This window comes from Lacerta agilis, chromosome 2, assembly GCF_009819535.1.
Source record: "Lacerta agilis isolate rLacAgi1 chromosome 2, rLacAgi1.pri, whole genome shotgun sequence".
NCBI lineage: Eukaryota > Metazoa > Chordata > Lepidosauria > Squamata > Lacertidae > Lacerta > Lacerta agilis.
Window position 1 is genome coordinate 68,828,688 of NC_046313.1, and position 19,442 is coordinate 68,848,129.

Genomic DNA, 19,442 nt, shown 5'->3' on the forward strand with positions numbered 1-19,442 from the left:
ACCATCATCACTTTCACCATCATCTTTTCTTTATTTGTTGGAAGAAAATTAGCTGGAATATTGCTGAGTGTGAAGCAATAGGCTTAGGCAGAGAATGCTACATGTGTTTTCAATAGACGAAGGACCATCGTTTTACAAAAAAAACCAACAAAAACTTATTTGAATCTGTAATAATATCAGACACCACCATCAACAAGCATAAAATGTACTGCTCTGAGATATTAATAGTCCTGGAAACTGATTTCCTATCCCCTTTCCACCCTCTTACAGTTTTAGAGTTCACAGGTTGTCTGAAGGTTGATTAATTTTTAAACATTGAGAGATTTCATGCTCGAGTATTCATGAGAGCTATGCAGGGAAAAAAAAAACCTGACCGTGGAAGTTGAAAGAAACCATACGTCTGCCAATGATGGTTCCCTGATGAAACTACCAAGTCAGTCTCATTTTCTTAAGCATCCTGTCTTAATTCTGCATTGTCTGCTGGAGTAGAGTAGTTAGGTTCATGAAGTTGGGGCTAGGGCTGGGTGATTCCTGGTTTTCAACATGACAATATAATACCAGCTAAACATTGCAATATATTGCTATATGTCAATGTTTGCAATAAGGATGCAGCTATGTAGAGGTGTTGGCTGGCTTCACAGTTTTTTTTTCTGCATTGTGATTTTTGCTGGTGCCTGCTCATGCAATTTGCTGCCCCCCACAAGAGGCAGGGAAGAGCTGAGCCAGCAGAGCTAACAGGGGCTTCAGGAACTGAGAGAAGCATTGGCTGGCTTCACAGTTTTTCCCACATTGTGATTTTTACACAACATACAAACACCCCCCGCCCAATGATTTGCAATATATTATAAGGTTAAAATCTATGAAGCTGATATAACGATATGGACTTCAAACTGGATTTGGACGATATATAAGGTCCCAGGGCAGGTTACAACAATTGCAATGAAATAATACCCAGCCCTAGTTGGGGACTGTGTCGACCACAGCAAACTATGGCAAGTTCTTAAAGAAATGGGAGTGCCGGATCACCTCATTTGTCTCCTGAGAAATCTCTATGTGGGACAAGAAGCTACAGTTAGAACTGGATATGGAACAACTGATTGGTTCAAAATTGGGAAAGGAGTACGACAAGGCTGTATATTGTCTCCCTGCTTATTTAACTTATATGCAGAATTCATCATGCGAAAGGCTGGACTGGATGAATCCCAAACCGGAATTAAGATTGCCGGAAAAAATTCCAACAACCTCAGATATGCTGATGATACAACCTTGATGTCAGAAAGTGAGGAGGAATTGAAGAACCTTTTAATGAGGGTGAAAGAGGAAAGCGCAAAATATGGTCTGAAGCTCAACATCAAAAAAACTAAGATCATGGCCACTGGTCCCATCACCTCCTGGCAAATAGAAGGGGAAGAAATGGAGGCAGTGAGAGATTTCACTTTCTTGGGTTCCATGATCACTGCAGATGGTGACAGCAGTCACAAAATTAGAAGACGCCTGCTTCTTGGGAGAAAAGCAATGACAAACCTAGACAGCATCTTAAAAAGCAAAGACATCACCTTGCCGACAAAGGTCCGTATAGTTAAAGCTATGGTTTTCCCAGTAGTAATGTACGGAAGTGAGAGCTGGACCATAAAGAAGGCTGATCGCCGAAGAATTGATGCTTTTGAATTATGGTGCTGGAGGAGACTCTTGAGAGTCCCATGGACTGCAAGAAGATCAAACCTATCCATTCTCAAAGAAATCAGCCCTGAGTGCTCACTAGAAGGACAGATCCTGAAGTTGAGGCTCCAGTACTTTGGCCACCTCATGAGAAGAGAAGACTCCCTAGAAAAGTCCCTGATGTTGGGAAAGATGGAGGGCACAAGGAGAAGGGGACAACAGAGGATGAGATGGTTGGACAGTGTTCTCGAAGCTACTAACATGAGTTTGGCCAAACTGCGAGAGGCAGTGAAGGATAGGCGTGCCTGGCGTGCTCTGGTCCATGGGGTCACGAAGAGTCGGACACGACTGAACGACTGAACAACAACAAAGTTGGGGACTTCTAATCTATGTGAACTTGTTATGTGCCCAAAGGCTTCTTCCAATGCAGCCTAAGCTTGTGTTCTATACCTTTAACACAAAGCTTCCTGAATAAAAACAATGTTCATGTTGCAGCTTCCCATGCAATATAACCCTACCAGCGTTGTACTGATCCAGCATTCTCAGCACTATCTAACGTGGATGTGAGGACTTCTGCTTGATATGAGGATGGAATTTTGTGGCAGCCTCAACAGCAGATAGCAGTGAGCCGATCACTGTTATTACTATCAGTGTGGTTAGTTAACTGCTGAGGAGTTAAGAAGTGTGCTGGTGAATCATACCCTCCAACATTTATCCAATGGAAATAAGGGTGTCCTTTTTATATTTGTTTGTTTTGTTTGCCCTGCCCATCTGTCTGGGTTGCCCCAGCCATTCTGGGGGGGCTTCCAACACATATAAAAACATAATAAAACATTAAGCATTAAAAAACTACCCTATACAAGGCTGCTTTCAGATGGCTTGGGGAGTCAGATAACTCCATACCCTCCAACATTTCTCCAATGAAAATAGGGACACCCTAAGGAAGTTGAGCTAAATGGTGTCTGTGCTCCTGGTTGACCTTAAAAATCCATCTATTATTAAACTAATCACCTGTACCCTATGTGTCTGTAGGAAATCTTACATTTCTGCTCTTTACAGCACCATAAATTCTCAAGAGCAAAGGAACAGGCATGCCAGAGTTGAAGATTTACCACCTTGTCCTCAGAAGTATGAATGATTATACACATATCTGAATGTAACAGGGAAATGCTCTTGGTTGGCCTGTGGTCTTTCTCCATATTTTGGCATATTATTATAAATTAATTACATGCCCTTCACCCTAAGGTCTCAGGGCAGGTTACAACAATTACAATGAAATATTAAATAGCGTTTTAAACAACTTAAAATTACAGAAATAAGGTGGGTGGGTCCTAAAAATATACATCTCAAGTGTCAAAAACCATAGCCTCAGATCTTGGGTTACTTTTAGATAGAACACAGATTGTTCTCTCTCATATTCTGTTTGCTGCCCATTTGGGTTTTAGCTGGCCATTGGTCATAGAATTAGGTTTGAAAGGGGTATTAGAAATGGCTATTCAGGCACTTACTGCCAAGAGCTGGTATCTTCTCCATTCCAATAGGTACTCACTTATGTAGTACAGTGGTGGTCCTGTGTTACTACTTTTTAAAGGCTATGTAACATCAACTACACCGGACCCCTCAGTCTTTGATTTATAATGCTATGAAGTTTAAGGAGAACAGCTTTGTCAAAAGTAGGCGCCAAAGGCTTTGTGTCCTCTCACCAAGCTGAGGCAGCTTAATATCTGTTCTTCCTTTTCTTGGCCACAGGAGAGGCCCCAAGGGCACACCCTGCTTCAGCATTTAGGCCACCCAGGAAGACTCCAAAGCACTCCAGAAAACTCTATAAAATGCAGCCATTTCTGGGCTGAGTTAAGCCCAGTGGCCAATGCCTGGGAGTTGTTTTGAACAGAACTCTATTCACATTGCACACAGTCACTAGCAAAGGCCTATTTCCTTGGGGGATTGAAGCTCTTTGGTTTGTACTTAACATGCTGATTGCCAGAATTACAGGATGGCTGTGCCAGGAGGAGGGTAGAGAATTAGATTCTGTCTCTAATTAGATGTTTGCTCTTCATTTGAATTTCAGATGCCAGCTTTAATTTTAGAAACTTTCCCAGGAAGCATAGTGACTTTCTCTAGCAAAAGTGCACCTGGCTCCTTCAGGCTTTGTCTGATGGGCTGTCACAAAATAAGTACAGAGTGGAGCCAACCACTGTCACTCCTTCTCTAGGTCCAAGGGGCAGACCTACTGCCTGTCAGATTTCTGGAAGTATCATTCAGGTAAAGGAAATCTTCCTATGTATATCTACATAGATGGAAGCACCACTGACTTCAGGGAACTTACTCCCAGTTAAACGTGCAGAAGATCACAATGGTGGGCAGGTATGCTTTCAAACGTGATTGCAGTAGATCTCTTTGGTCTTGCTTTTCTGAGCCAACATATGACCTGCCCCATGCTATGTGAAAGGGTCTGACAAAGAGAGATATCTCTTCTGAAAAGAAAGATATTCCTTTCAGAATAATCAGGCGGGAATAGGCATCAGTCATATGTTTCATTATGTTTGATTGGCAATGTAGTCATCATTTCATGAGATCAAATGTAATCTCATAGACTCTACAGTTTAGAGTTTCAAGCAGCATTCAAAGAGAGAGAGAAAAACCCCAGCATTCAGTTAGCAAGGGGACGGGTTTTTTCAAGTTCCACAATTCACACTGAAATAGGGATTTGAAAGGAAAAACACACATAAGAAGTCTCATCTATTTGGATGAAAGTATTGTGGGTTAAACCACAGAGCCTAGGGCTTCCTGATCAGAAGGTCGGCAGTTCGAATCCCCACTATGGGGTGAGCTCCCGTTGCTTGGTCCCAGCTCCTGCCCACCTAGCAGTTCAAAAGCACGTCAAAGTGCAAGTAGATAAATAGGTACTGCTCTGGCGGGAAGGTTAACGGCATTTCTGTGCGCTGCTCTGGTTCACCAGAAGCAGCTTAGTCATGCTGGCCACATGACCCGGAAGCTGTATGCCGGCTCCCTCGGCCAGTAAAGCGAGATGAGTGCCACAACCCCAGAGTCGGACACAACTGGACCTAATGGTCAGGGGTCCCTTTATCTTTATTATTTCTTAATTTAAGAGCTACAGTGTGATTTCAATGTTTGCTGCAAGGTTCCATTGTCATTATATGTTTGCAATAAAATGACATGTTACACACAGATATAAGCTACACAGATATAAGATGGGGGACATGTGGCTTGCCAGTAGTACATATGAAAATGATCTAGGGGTCTTAGAAGACTATAAGCTTAACATGCATTAACAGTGTAATGCAGCAGCAAAAAAAGCTAATGCTATTCTAGGCTGCATCAACAGAAGTATAGTGTCCAGGTCAAGGGAAGTAATAGTACTGCTTTATTCTGCCTTGGTCAGACCACTCCTGGAATACTGTGTCCAGTTCTGGGCACCACAATTTAAGAAGGATATTGACAAGCTGGAATGTGCTCAGAGGAAGGCAAACAATATGATAAAGGGTCTGGAAACCAAGCCTTATGAGGAATGATTGAGGGATCTGGGTATGTTTAGCTTGGATAAGAGGAAACTGAGAGGAGATGTGATAGCCATCTTCACATATCTAAAGGACTGTCACATTGTTTCCTCCTGCTCTGGAGGGTAGGACTCAAAACAATGGCTTCAAGTCACAGGAAAGGAGAATCCAGCTAAACATCAGGAATAACTTTCTGACAGTAAGACCTGTTCAGCAGTGGAACAGACTCCCTTGGGAGGTTGTGGAATCTCCTTCCTTGGAGGTTTTTAAGCAGAGGTTGGATGGGCATCTGTCATTGATCCTTTAGTTGAGATTCCTGCATTGCAGGGAGTTGGACCAGATGACCCTTGGGGTCAAACTATACAGTTTTATGATTCTATGAAAAGAGGTGGAATGATATGAAATCTTCATTTTGCTTCAATACCCAGAGCAGAATTACACTGCCCATCATACCGTGTTAGGTCTCTACAGATTTTACTGTGATATCCCATGCCTATATTTGACTGAAACATGTTCCCTTACATGTGTTATTGTATTTTTCACAAGGATTCATGGGAATGTGTCTGAGATAAACACAATTTAAAGAGAAAAAAGGAGTTTAAAATAGTCAAATAATGCTGCCAAATCTTTTATGAAATGAAGCAAACACAAAAAATGTATGCCTGCTTTGACTCCCCCCCCCCCATTTCAGCTCCCAAGATCAATAAAAACAACTTTATCCCACTTTCTATTCTCTAAGTGCCTCCTTGCTGGAAAATATTTGTCATAAGTAAAAGGAGTTCTGAATTCTCCTGAATTTAACCATTATTGCTTCTTTCTATTACCACCCAATGAGGAAATATTAGAACTTGCAATTCTATAACAAAATCCCATTTTGTTCACTGCCTTAAGTGTAGATCCTGTGCTTTGGAGCCAGTCAAATTACTCTGAGCTCTAAACAAAGGTGGCAAAGTAGACAGTGAAATTCTAACTTGAAGGAAATAACATGTGAAACTCATTCAGTGCATAAAATATAAGTGAAGGACAATTGAAAGACACTTACATATTCTGTGTCAGCCTTGGAGTCATAGTATTCAATATCGTCCTCCTACAGAATAAAAGGGAAAAGGTGTGATTAGTACAGTACACAGTCCCAGGCCACAGGAAAGAAGTTTTTCAATGTCATCAGTAGGCTTGCCAGCATTTCATTTTAACAAGACTGTGACTTGTCTGGGGGCTGGGGTTCCTGGTGAGTTCTAGCATGTTAAAGGCAATGTTCATTGCAGGGGCCACTACAAGTTGGCCACATTCTCTTTTTCTTCTGGTCTTTGGGTGTCCTGTTTACCTTCGCTCAAAAGAGCTTGCAGAGAATATCTGAATAATATCTGAAGGTATCTGAAGAAGTGTGCATGCACATAAAAGCTTATACCAAGAACAAACTTAGTTGGTCCCTAAGGTGCTATTGGACATTTTAAATATATTTTTATATATTTTGACTGTGTCAGACCAACACGGCTACCTACCTGAATCTTGCAGAGAATGTTCCCCTAACAATTTTGTGCCTGGGGCAACTGCTCCTGTGGCCCCCCCCCACACTATGCCACTGGTGAAATGGATCTATTTCTATTCCACTCTCACACTTGTTTGCCCATAATTCAATTTTGTTGTCTCCACATTGATCGTCAAAATTATTTTAAAAATACTCTTCATAATTAAGATGTAAATGTATATTCTTCCTCAAAACAGTATTGAAATGCATGCCTTGATATGTTTCAATGACAGAGAACTGTATCACAATATTTGGAGAACCACAAAATCCTACTGATAGTGATGTTCCAATCAACACATTAATCTAATTGAATGACATTTTTTTTTTATAAGAATTTATTGACCTTTTTCTTATAACAACATATACCCACACCCACACCTACAATTAAACAAGTACAAAACGGATACATTGATAAAACAAATACAAACAGTGTCAAGTTTTCTTGTTGCATCTTTTCTTTAAAAAGAAAATTTCTATTTCCATATCTTGACCATTGACTTCCCCTGCCCTTTCTCCTTCGAGTTCATATCCTTAATCTATTTTATAACCATTTCTCCTGAAATTCAAATTCAATTATATAGTTACACACAATTATATATTCAACATTTAACTAACAATACATCCTCGTAGTAATATCTCATCATAATTCTTCTTCCATTGAAATCTTCACCAATCATTTATATCATATCTATCTCTTCTATCCTTTAAACTGCTGCTAATAACATAGTAACTCAAAATATCTCCTTTCATATTCAAACAAAAAATAAAACAGAAAGATTGTTGACAGTATTCACCCTCCGATTTCGAAATTCCATGACAGGCTGCTTCAAATTTTACTTAGTGTTTCACCCCACACCCCCTCTGTCCATTATTCTTCTCCTGGTGGCGTCAACACTGAATTTCCCTGTGGCTTCCCTCTCCAAGCGTCCACAGATCCAGGCACAGTCCAAAACTCTCCTTGCCACGAGCTCCAGGATGTCCATCTCGTCGTCTCTCAGCTTCTCCGGTTCTTTGTAGCATTCCTTTTCTTCTTGTAAAAACCATAATTCTCTGTCCCTGGCCCCCGAGCTCACACCTCGGGGACTGGATATAACAAATCTTACCGTCGCCTTGGGACTGCCACCCCCAAAAGGCGAGTTTCTTCTCCGAAGTAGCTCACTCATTTCTCTCCATCTTCCCAGACATCCTCTCAGCTCTTTGGCAAGACTTTCTTCCAAAGTGTTAAAAGTTTTAAAAGCCTCCTCTGTGGGCAATTGGTTCTCTTTCAGACCCCCACACAAGACTTTGACTTTCCTGTACAGCAGTTCCACCTTCAAAGCAGTGAGCCTCTGTTCGTCCGTTAGTCCAGAGTTCAGTACCAGTTCAAGGACGAAGCCCAACATACTGGTAGAGGGGGAGGAAGTGGGTATCAAATTTCTACTCCTGCCTCTCTGTTCATCGCCATTTTCCTAAACTGGAGCGCAGATACCGCAACTTTAAATGGAGATATTTTCCACTAATTTACTTCCCAAGAAAAAAGTTTGCCAGTCTCATGTATCAATTTTAAGCACATTGTAGCAGTCCTGTAGCAGCAGTTGCTCAAATTGGTTAGCTTCTTTAACTCGAAGGGAAGAAGGCAGGCTGCCTTTCTCCTTCCCCCCGGATCGTTCCAAAAGCTCGATTTCTGGTCAAATTAGTTACTCACGACCACCGGGTTCCTTTGGCTCCATTCTTCAAAGGTAGAACTAAGACGCTCACCGCGGGCTTTGCTAATTGAATGACATTTTGATTAGGGATCCATGAAAATAGAATTCCTCAAACACCCCATATTTTTAATTGGGTAGACTGCAGAGCCTGTTCCTGTACCAGAATACAGAAACCACTTACTAGCTGGAAACTTAGTACAGTGTACAATCATTTGGTAAGGAAATTGTCTGCATCATCCTGCCAACTGATCAGCAGAATCCACTTCTCAGTTTCCCTAGACTGAGAAACTCAGTTTCCCTAGACTTCTGATCAGTTGAAAAAGCCAGCAACATTTTCCTTATCACTCATAAGGCAGACAGGGTTGGCTCTCTAAGGTTTCCGACAGGAGTCTTTTTCAGCCCTACCTAGAGATTGAATCATGGACATGTTGTCTGCCTTTAACTTGCTTTGCAAAGAAGCAGCAGGCAGACTTCAAAGCTATGGGGCTGAAACATGTAGGAAACCAGAAGGTTGGCAGTTCGAATCCGCACAATGGGGTGAGCTCCTGTTGCTCTGTCCCAGCTCCTGCCAACCTAGCAATTCGGAAGCATGGCAGTGCAAGTAGATAAATAGGTACAGCTGTCGCAAGAAGGTAAACAGTGTTTTTGGGTGCTCTGGTTTCCGTCACGGTGTCCCATTGCACCAGAAGCAGTTTAGTCATGCTGGCCACATGACCCGGAAAGCTGACTGTGGACAAATGCCGGCTCCCTCGCCCCGAAGGCAAGATAAGCGCTTCAACCCCATAGTCGCCTTTGACTGGACTTAACTGTTCAGGGGTCCTTTAACTTTACCTTTTACCTCCCCCCTTGATAAATAGGCATCTGCATTCATCCAATGTTTCATCATGAAACAAACTATAACATACCTCACTAGAAGGTCACACTAGCTCAGTTACAAGTAATCTAAGAATGGGTATAGGAATCCAAGTGTTAACATTTACAAATCTGTGCTATTCTACGGAAGGTCACATTGGAGGTTTATAATACTCTCTCTCCCGACTCTGAAGTCTTTGAATCTATGGGAACAAGAAATACATTATCATTTGCTGGAGGGGAATGTGTGCTAATGGTGGAGATCTGAGATGCTAATAACCTCTTCTACTCAGAACCACAAAACAGGCAATGAAAAATTAGAGAGTGATTTCATCATTCCAGTGAAGAACTGCATGTCATTAATTTGCAGTATTTAGAAACTATTTACATAGAGAGGTCTCTTCCAATCCCTCTTCCTCCTATGCTAGGACATGCAGCAGCTGATAAAGTTCATAAAGGGACAGGCAATTCAGAGAGCAGCAATACTGTTAAAATAGAAGTTCACATTCCATCAAAAGGGATAATTAAAGGGCAGTTGGACTCTCCATTCTGCATGCAAAAAATGGGAGTGGGGATGCAGAAGTCATGGCAGTACATTCTCCTCCTGCAGCAAGCTCAGCACCACCAGTTCCGCCACTCACCAGAAGAACGTCTTTCTAGGGACCTGAAATTCTGGAATGCTATTCTCAAACAGTATTCTCAAATTACCCTCACTACTGCGGGTGTCCTGCATATGGAACTTGCTATGGAGTCAGGCCAGGCCAGGAGGGGTTTCTTGAATTCTTGGAGGACCCCCAAGGTATGCAGGAAAAAATGTCTTTTTAAAGAAAGAAACCACATGCCCCAAACTGCCTGACCCTGTGCAGAGGCACACTTACTGTACCTGCCTTTGTCATGCTGCTATGAATATGGGTTAGGCTGAGGGGAGGCAAGCGGTGTGCCACTTGCTTCTCTTCTGCCTGTGAACTAAAAGAGGAGCAGAAGTTACCCAGATCCCACCATCCCCGCCACCCAAAAATAGTATTTTAAGCTGCAAAGGAAATTGCCTTTTCTTTGTCTGAAGGGTGAGGGCAGGAGCCCCCTTGAGCCTAGGTGAAGGAGATGATCTCCTCATAGCTGAGGATAGGCTATGGAGGTTGTATTGTTTAGAACAAGAGCCATAATAAATGGAATGCCCATTGAAGTGGGCACCCAAGCACAGAAATTGCCTATCCACACTGCATTGATTTAAGTGGAACTGCACACTTGGATGTGCATTCACTGAAGGCAATGCAGTGCAGACAGTAAATGCACTCTGATATGTATTCAGTACACACCTGAGTGACACTACTAACATTGGCAATGCTTTGCTTTTGATGGAAACCCTGCTCAGGTGTACATGCAAGTGGATATTCCATAAAAAAGCAGCACACTATTAAATCCATTCATGTTTGAATGTGCATTTAGATGTGCACCTCTGCAAAGACCATAACCATTTTCGTGGAACGGCAGTTATCATCCCTGCTGTGGGAAATCATCTTTTCTCAGAAGTGCAGCGCAGATGCTTCCTCTACTTGAAGGTGCACCTCAGTTTAGTTTCTGCCCTTTACCCATGCACTTATATCCATGATATAAGCATCAAGAGCTCTACAAATCAATTGATAGTGAGGGGCACATCAATGCAGATGTGAAGGCAGCTGGAAGCAGGCAGAAGGAGCTGGGCACATCTTTTTGTTTACTTGGATGCTGTTCTGTTCCAAGAGGATGTATCTGTTAACAGATGGAGTGCTGCAAGGAATGGCCCCATGTGTCCGTATTATCAGTCATAGCAGCAGAAGGATCTAAATAACTGTGCATCGATAATGAATGTGCAAAAGACCCCTTTCTGGATGCAACCCACCAAGTCCTAATGCTCAGCAGCTCCCATTAATTTAATGAGGTTTGCTCAGGGAGCCCTAAACAAATCCCATTGAATGAATCAAAACTGAACAGTCGTAGTGTCTGGTGGGCTGAGCACTGTGTCACTACTAAGGGGGCTATGAGGGAACAGCTCCAAGACGACTGGTTCAGTTCATGAATCAGAGATGTCACGGTTCACAACTCAATCTCTAAACTAAGCTGCTAAGCCACACACTTTCTCACAGCTGACTGAACTGTTAAACTCTCAAAGGGGTGTTGATTTAAATGACATGGTAACTAAAAGAATGACACCAGAGGAGGGTGAAATAAATCTACAAACAGCCTAAGATATCTTTAAAATAGTGCGGCCAGTTTGGCAAAGTGAAGCTGGTCAAAGGCAAATTAAAAATAAGATGGCATTGTCAATTGCTGTTACAAAGAGAGAGAGAGAGAGAGATGGCTTCATTTCTCCAGCATACTTTAAAGGAGGGGTGGATAATCTGCTTATTTGTTTGTTTATTAAACAAGTATGCATATTGCTTAATAAAAAAAAATTAAGTGTGGGAAAACATATGTTTTACATAAAAGCACAATAAAATTCAAACATATGCAAAAATTGTTCAGTCAACTGAAATACACATGGCTGGTCACACCTCAGGGAAATAAAAAGGATGGTGGAAGCATGCAAATATGCTTGATGCTTATAGGTGTTTATTGGCCTGCGGGCGGACCCTGGGACACTCACATGCCATCCGTGGTTGTGGCCAAAGCTGCTGCACGCACAAGCAAATACCACACTCACCCTGCCCACACCACACACAGATATGCACAGATACCACACATAAAGCACTCTCTCACACAAGCGGAATGCAGTTACTCTGCCAGCTTCTCTTCAAGGCAGTGGGTGACTTTCCTGATAGCACTCCCACCTCCTCTCTTTCTTCTCATGCCTCTTCCTCTTGCCTCAGTTCCTGCCTTCCAACCTGCTCCTGCATTCGCCGCCCTACCCCATCTTTCTGTTCTCCACTTCCCCCCTTGGCATTCAACTGAGAACCCTTTGATGACTGCCTTGGTTTTCTTTTCTACAGCCTCTTTCTGTTGCATTAACTGCAGAGGCAGCTTGTCAGTCCCATTGGGTGGGCTAGCAAGAAAGCAGCATGTCCCGCTCCCATCTTCGCTGGATGCTATCTCTTGCTGTTCTCCTAATGCAGTGTTTTGCCACATGGCCGGAGTGGTTTGGCTGAGTGATTCCCCAGCGTCTGCTCACAGCAATAAAGACATTTCTTTTTAGACAAGCTTTTCATCACTAAACGTGGTGGGATTTGACTCTGGTTTTTGCCTTTCTGCTTAGATCATCAAGGTTTGTTAGTTGTTTGTTATAATATTTTAATTGCTGTTTTATTTGTTTTAAATTACACTATAAAGTTTCATAATTTTCTGCTTTGACTGTTCATCTGCACTAAAAATGGACTGTTAAAGGGAATGTAAATTGAGCAGAGCATGATCTCCACTTCCTTGAGGAAGGATTTCTAGCAAGAGATAGGTTGTACCTTACAGCAGTTGGCATTGTGCACATTCTCCAAGCTTCATGAACTATGCACATTTTTGTTCTTTGTCAGTTGCTTTGGGTTGTCCTGTGCAAAATAAAGCAACTAACAAATGTAATAGATAAAAACAATAATAAAGAATTCCTGATTGATACACATAATCCTCAACAGGACTTGGGGAATGCATTTTGTACATTGACTGGGCAATATGCACATTCTCCAGTCAGCATACATAGCCTCCAATAAACCTCCCTATTTCCTTTTCAGAAGTGTGCTATCTGCACTCCTTGGGTTGCATCTGGCCCCCTACCTAATCTTATATGGCCCTCAACATCCTCTCCCAATGATGAGCCAAGCACCAGGAAGGGGTCTCCAGATCAGGATCATTCCCATCCCCACCCCCCGCAGCTCAACCTCCTTTCAGTTGCTCATCAGTCAGTTGAATAGCACAAAGAGAATTGCAGAGACGGAAAATTTTTAAATCTCCCCTCCACTCCCCTGATTCTGATGGAAATGCTATTAGGCTCAGGAAGAAGCTTAATAGAAGCATTCGGTCAATCTTCATGGGAATTGCAGCAGAAGGAGATCTAACCAGCTGATGAAGGGTTGCCCAGCAGGTAAAAAAGGGCTGCGCGAGAAAGAATGTGAAGTACCTAAACCAGCGTGTACAAAATTCAGATGAGATATGCCCAAGGTTTGATGGGGATTGTGTATACTACCTACAGAATGTACAAAATTCAGTTGATATAAACATGTATCTCAAAATCTGCTGCAGATTACATGTATTGACTGGGAAATGTGCACAATTCCTTCTTCATGGAAAAATTATGTGTAGATTCTGCATGAGACCTGGTGAATGTGCACAATGGCTGGTTGTTATACACATTAACCACTTAATTTACATTCCCTTTAAAACACCCACACCCACAATTCTAGCATGGCATGAAGCATGATTCCCTTATAACTTTCCAAAAATATTAGCTGATTTACATTATTGACCACAAGTTTAACTTTTATTGTACACTTAAGACTTATACTGCAAACTCTCTAACACAGAACTCTGTATTTTGTCAGTATTACCAGTTCTGTCATGCTGAGGAACTTACACAATGAGCTGAGCGAGACTAACTCCTCTTTGGAGTTATCATGGAGACAAAACCTGCTCAGCTAAAGCGATTTCCTCTTCCTTCTCCAGACTGCTAAAACTCAAGCTGACAAAATGCTTCAGCTTAGGGAGATCTGTGCCAATTACTTAGGCAGAGAGCAAGAAAATCATCAATGGGAAGATGTTTGCTAGCTGGATATAAAGGACTAGGCATAAGCTTATATTTAACATTTGGCATGGAATTCACCCTCCTCAGCAGAGATTACCATGTTTTCAGATGTATGTGCCTCTCGTGACAACTTATAAATGCATTCACCAGTTTAGCCTGGCCTAGTTATAGTTTGGAAAGGGTATTATTGGTATTTAGATCAAACTGACCCTTCAACCAAGGTGGATAAGGGATACAAAGAATGGAAAAAAAGAGGAGGGAAGCACATAAACCCTAAAGAAAGCAGAATACAGGAGCTGATGCTCAAAAGTGGTCAGCTAATATGGGACTTCCTTGTGGGGCCAGATAGGTTTTTATGCAAGCTGCGTCGCTTTTGAGAACAAGTTTCTCCTTTTTGCATTATTTCTCTTATGGGAGACAACAGACTTGTTCATCAATGCTGGATTGACTTTATGTGGGTGATGTTAGGTTCCTTTTGGAGAGAGGGGAGATGTGAAAGGCAGTGACTTGGGAAACATGGAGACTAGAGGGGGGAAGCTGGCCAGCACCAAAATCCAAGAGTATGAAAGAAAGAGACTTGATGGCGGACTGCAGAATGGTGCCATCATGATAGGACAGAGAGCTCCATTCAGGAGAATGAGGAAGGACCCCAAACACTGCAAGGCTCATTTAATACATTTTGAAGCACTGCATATAAATACTCTTCTGCCAATAAAACCAGAGAGCCAAATTCAACTAAATCCTTGTGCGAGCAGAACAACATTGGCTTGTGCAATTTGACTTTCCCTCTCTCCTTCCCCCTGCACTGTCCCTAAATTTGCTCTGGAGGATTGGAGAAAACCCCAAAACAAATTTAGGGGCACATAAGTGGAGGAGAGGGAGGGAAGTCCTTTTCTGCAAGTAGAAGCCACTCTACTCTGAACCTGGAGCTAAAATAGTTTATGGAAAACAGCCATGAGAAGTATAAATGGGGATATCATGGAGCCCTGAAGCCATGGTTTACTGGAGGGGAATCTCATTACTGGAGCTGCGATGATGAGTTGGGTTCCTGAATTGAATTTTCTCTTTAATCCAGCCCTTCCCTGAGGATTTGAAACCAAGGTTGATCTGCCCACCCATGGTTCCATAGGTAGGGATATATTGGCTCTTGCAGTTTAATTTTCTATGCATTTACACCAAACCCTCATTTAGAGATTAGGGATTGAGAGCATGGTACAAAATCATGCAAGTCTGTCCCCTCTGCCTCAACTCACTTAGAGATCTTGAATTCCTCCTCAACACATACCCATAACTATCATAACTCATATTAAAATGAAACTAAGTATGCTTCTAAACTTATTTTTGTTGTGATATTATTACAAACCGAGCTGCAAGAAGTGAGGTCACTTGACCATGAGTCATGTATTCATACTGTGGGAAAACCACTGGCCATACCAGCCTTCCCACACATGTGATGTCATTGTAATGTACTGTTGTATTCCTTACTTTCTGTTCTGGCTCAAAGATGCTAGACGTATTATGCACAGCTCTGAATATATGAGCTGGCTACGCAGAGGCATACTCTGCACTTTATCTACAATAAAGTAGATTTTAGCCTTAAAGGCTTGTGTATGTTGTTTTCAAGCTGGGAACAATCACATATTACTGATGTGCCCCTGGACTCTAGTAGCCAGGAAGGCACAGAGGCTTCGTTCCTGTCTGGGGGTCAGTCTAACAACTTGCCCCCCGGAAGTCTCATAACAATTTTAAGCATCTATGTTTAGCCAGAGTTATCACTTGATTCATATCACCCTCAATGATAGACTCCAAGTTGTATTCAGAGGTTCGGACTCTCTGGATTTCCCTCCCTCTTGTTCCTCACCTTTGCCTCTGCTGTGGAAGAGGTCCTATGTTACCTTCTCTGGGGCTGCCCCCTCTTTCCCCCACTGGCTGTGCCTACACTTTATTTGTTTATGGTGGTTTACAATATAAAATATTTACAAAACCACTGGTGGGTGGGTGTGCGGAAGAGGGAATGCATTGGATAGTAGATGCTGCCATGCTGCACATACCTGGCCTCTCACACATTAGTGGACCACTGGCCAATGTTCAGTGGACCATTAAGGTTTACTGTTGTATGGGATTCTTCCAAGAATGTTGACCTGGGTGTGCCTTGCTCTGTCACTTAATGTTCTTAAGCAAGTGTATATAATAAGTACCACTTAACACAGTTAGTATGTCTTTACTGTTAAGGGATCCTGAGTATGAACACTTACTTTGTCGATTTTGATGACTCACAGATGGACTTGGGGGAATTCCAGAAGGGAGGGGGGAGAGTAAACAATGTAAAACTTAAGTCAGCCAGCCAATAATTTAATGTGCATAAATATGCCTGGGGCATTACAGTTGGAATTTTTCTATGCTGTAGTGATCAATGGGTGAGTTCAATCTCACTCAACAAGTGCACAATAATAAGAGCTAGCAGAAGATAAATTTTAAGGAATGTATATGAAACTGGGAGAGACAGCACTCTCAAACTGAGGGAAGGTTGCTTGTGCTGCAGTTAGAGTTTTTTCTTGGTTGGACATTTAAATGTTAAGAACATTCTCCCATTCAAATCATACAATTTCAAAATGGCCTTGATTTTGTGACCCAGTTCTGGGCATTATGTTTTCCCTCCCAGCACATTAAAAACCTGCAGTTTTCCAATTTGTTTCTTAGAACCTTTCCATCTGTGGTTCATGGAGATGGCATGCCAAAGACCCTTTTCACATGGTGCAAACACTTCCTCTCTCCTAATCCTCAGCTTGACTTTAATATTTCTTGGTTGTATGGTACATGATAATCTTTTATTGACTGCCTCTGTGCCTTTGTGATGTGCTAATCCCTCAACAACTGAAAGTTGTGCAATGTTGTCAAGCTGTGAGATCAGATCTAAAGGAACCTGGGTGGAAGGTAACTGCATTGTGCAGAAATGTCTGGAGACTTTGCAACTGACTGGGTTCTCATTGCTAAACTGATATTCTCCCCCAGCACCTATACCAGTATAGAATATATATGTTCATACATGCACATTCTGAAACCAAACCTCAGAAGTAGTTAAATAATTTGCAGCAGGAGAAAATAAGACCTTTTGCTACTGGTATATTGGCTTTTCCTAGAATATTTGACACATATGATTCTAGGAAACCTTTAGAATTCCGACTGCATCACTTCCTGTAGGCAATTTTTAAAAGCATTGCCTAGTTTAGGTCAGCTTAATATTTCACCTGGGATCTGTCCTTAAGCCAGGGGAAGGCAATATGGTGCTTTATAGATGTCTCCGGACTACAACACCCATCACCCCTGACCATTGGTTGTGTTGGCTGGGGCTGATGGGAATTGTAGTATAAAACCTCTGGAAATCACCAGTCTTGAGGCAGTCAGGATGTAACAGCTGATGGTGGCAAAAGCTTATGGAAATGAGAGCAAAATTTCAAGTTGCTACCTACAGCATTTGCACTTGAGTTGGCAATTAACACAACATATTAGATTGTCTGGGAAGTAACATGAGATGAGAATATTTGCTGCAAAATGCAAAGGCAAAGTTACCCAGGAAGATTTTAAAGTTGTTGTCTTCCTGGTTTGTGAGGATTTAACCTACTGGCAGATAACATCCTTCTGTTAGTCTTTCCTGACTCCCTTTTGAAATTGACAGTGTTCTATTAAATAATGGTAGATTGTGTTCTATGCCTTGGTGCTATCACACCATTCAAATCATACAATGCAGAGCAAGACCTTAATCTATCCCATGCTTGTAGCTTTGGGCACACACAATATGCAGAACGTATTAAGCTCCTTGATAATAGATCTAGGCTGCACTGTGCACAGTGTTCTGTCAAATCACCTCTTTGTAAATCCCAGTTAAGCACAAGCAATGGTAAAATAAAGAGAAGTCGGTTCCCAATCTGGTGTGGAATTTATAGCATCATTTTGGAGAGAAAACCAGCAGCACTGCAGTCACACTGGGTACTATAGATCTTCCATTCACCTGTTTGATGACATAGCAGGATGGAGACTTCCATTCCTGATTAAAACTTCGAAGCAAATTTCTGATGGTCTGGGCCTGATGAAGCCTTTCTGTCGTGACACAATGCCACCTTAATGGGGAAGTCACACTTTCCACTATATTCACCCCTTTTCACCTCCCATAACTCCATGTCATATGGTCCTTTTTTGCCCCTGGGGCCACAGCTCTAGTATCTGAAGCCCAGCAAATAAATGGAAATGAAAGAATATCTTTTGCACCTATTTAAACTGCAGCAGGTGGAATCTTCAGGAGCCTCTGTGCTGCTTTTAGCTTCCCTGCAGCACATTACCAACTAGCCTGCGTGGGGGGCTCACCTGTCATCATGATGGAACAGAATGACAAACTGCAACTTTGCTGCTAAGTGGGGGCATCTGCTTCTAATTACACAAGTGAATGCTGGAGCTCCACACTGAGAGGCAAAGGAACCCAGTGAGGCACAGGGGAGTCATTGCAAGCATCAGTGAGTAATAAAAAAAGAGGAGCACCTCTTCAGTAATAAATTACACCTCCCCCTCCCCCAACGCTGTTCACACAACGCTGCATACAGAAAGGCAGAGAGCCATGCACATAGCACTGCGGGAGGAATTCAGCGTAGTGTTGGGAGACTGCCCCACTGGCACAAGCATCTCTACTTCCCTAATGGAATGATCGCCCCTCTCCTCCCCCTGCATATTTTTCTGGGAAGTTCTCCTGACCCCCACAACCCAATTTGTGGAGGCTCAGGAGGTACATGATAGGATGAGAGGGCTAATGCAGGCTTTTGCTAGTAAGACTGGTTAGTTGAATCTGGTTCTTTACTCCTTAACACAGCACCTACTATTTCAGCGAAACAGCTCAAAACATTTACAAAAATCATAAAAAAACATTATTTTATGTGTTGTTGGCCTCACTGAGTGGTGCAGTTTACACTAAAAAGCCAGGATATAAATGGTGGGTGGGTGGGAATCCTGCTTCTCACAAAGCCATATTACTATATCAGAACTGCCCCTGGTGTCCTGGCATGAATTAATATCTCAGCCTAGTTCGCATGACTTGCTAAGCCACACATTAGCTTTGCAAGTCTGCACAAACATAAGCTCCCTAAGAGGAGCTCACAGCCACTTTTATCCTCCCTGGTCCTTTTTTGCTCTTGTGTTACATTGAACTGAGTCAACGTTGGGTTACTGTGACATCCAAACTGGGAATCGCGGTTAAGCTCTCTCCTCACTTTGAGCTGTAACCAAGAGCATACTCCAATCATCCCAAGCAAGTATGATGCAAAGTCATCAATGGTGGGAGTTGCAGCCCAACAACATCTGGAGGGAACCAGGTTGGAGAAGGATGCTCTAGAGAAGGGGTGGGGAACCTGTAGCTAGAGGACTTGATTAGTTCCACCAGGCCTGTCATTTTGGCTTGCAAGGCCATCTTGCCAGTCACCTGACACGATATGATGATGTCAACTGTGGGCAGGTAA

General features: G+C 42.4%; 1 protein-coding gene across 3 annotated transcripts in view; it reads right to left on the minus strand.

Moving 5' to 3' along the window:
* CACNA2D2 (calcium voltage-gated channel auxiliary subunit alpha2delta 2) overlaps positions 1-19,442 on the minus strand; it is a 523,930-nt gene that overhangs the window by 170,875 nt on the left and 333,613 nt on the right. For all 3 annotated transcript variants that reach the window (XM_033140620.1, XM_033140619.1, XM_033140617.1), the window contains exon 5: positions 6,220-6,264. In XM_033140620.1, the coding sequence (XP_032996511.1) occupies positions 6,220-6,264 (45 nt within the window). The remainder of the gene's footprint in view (positions 1-6,219; positions 6,265-19,442) is intronic.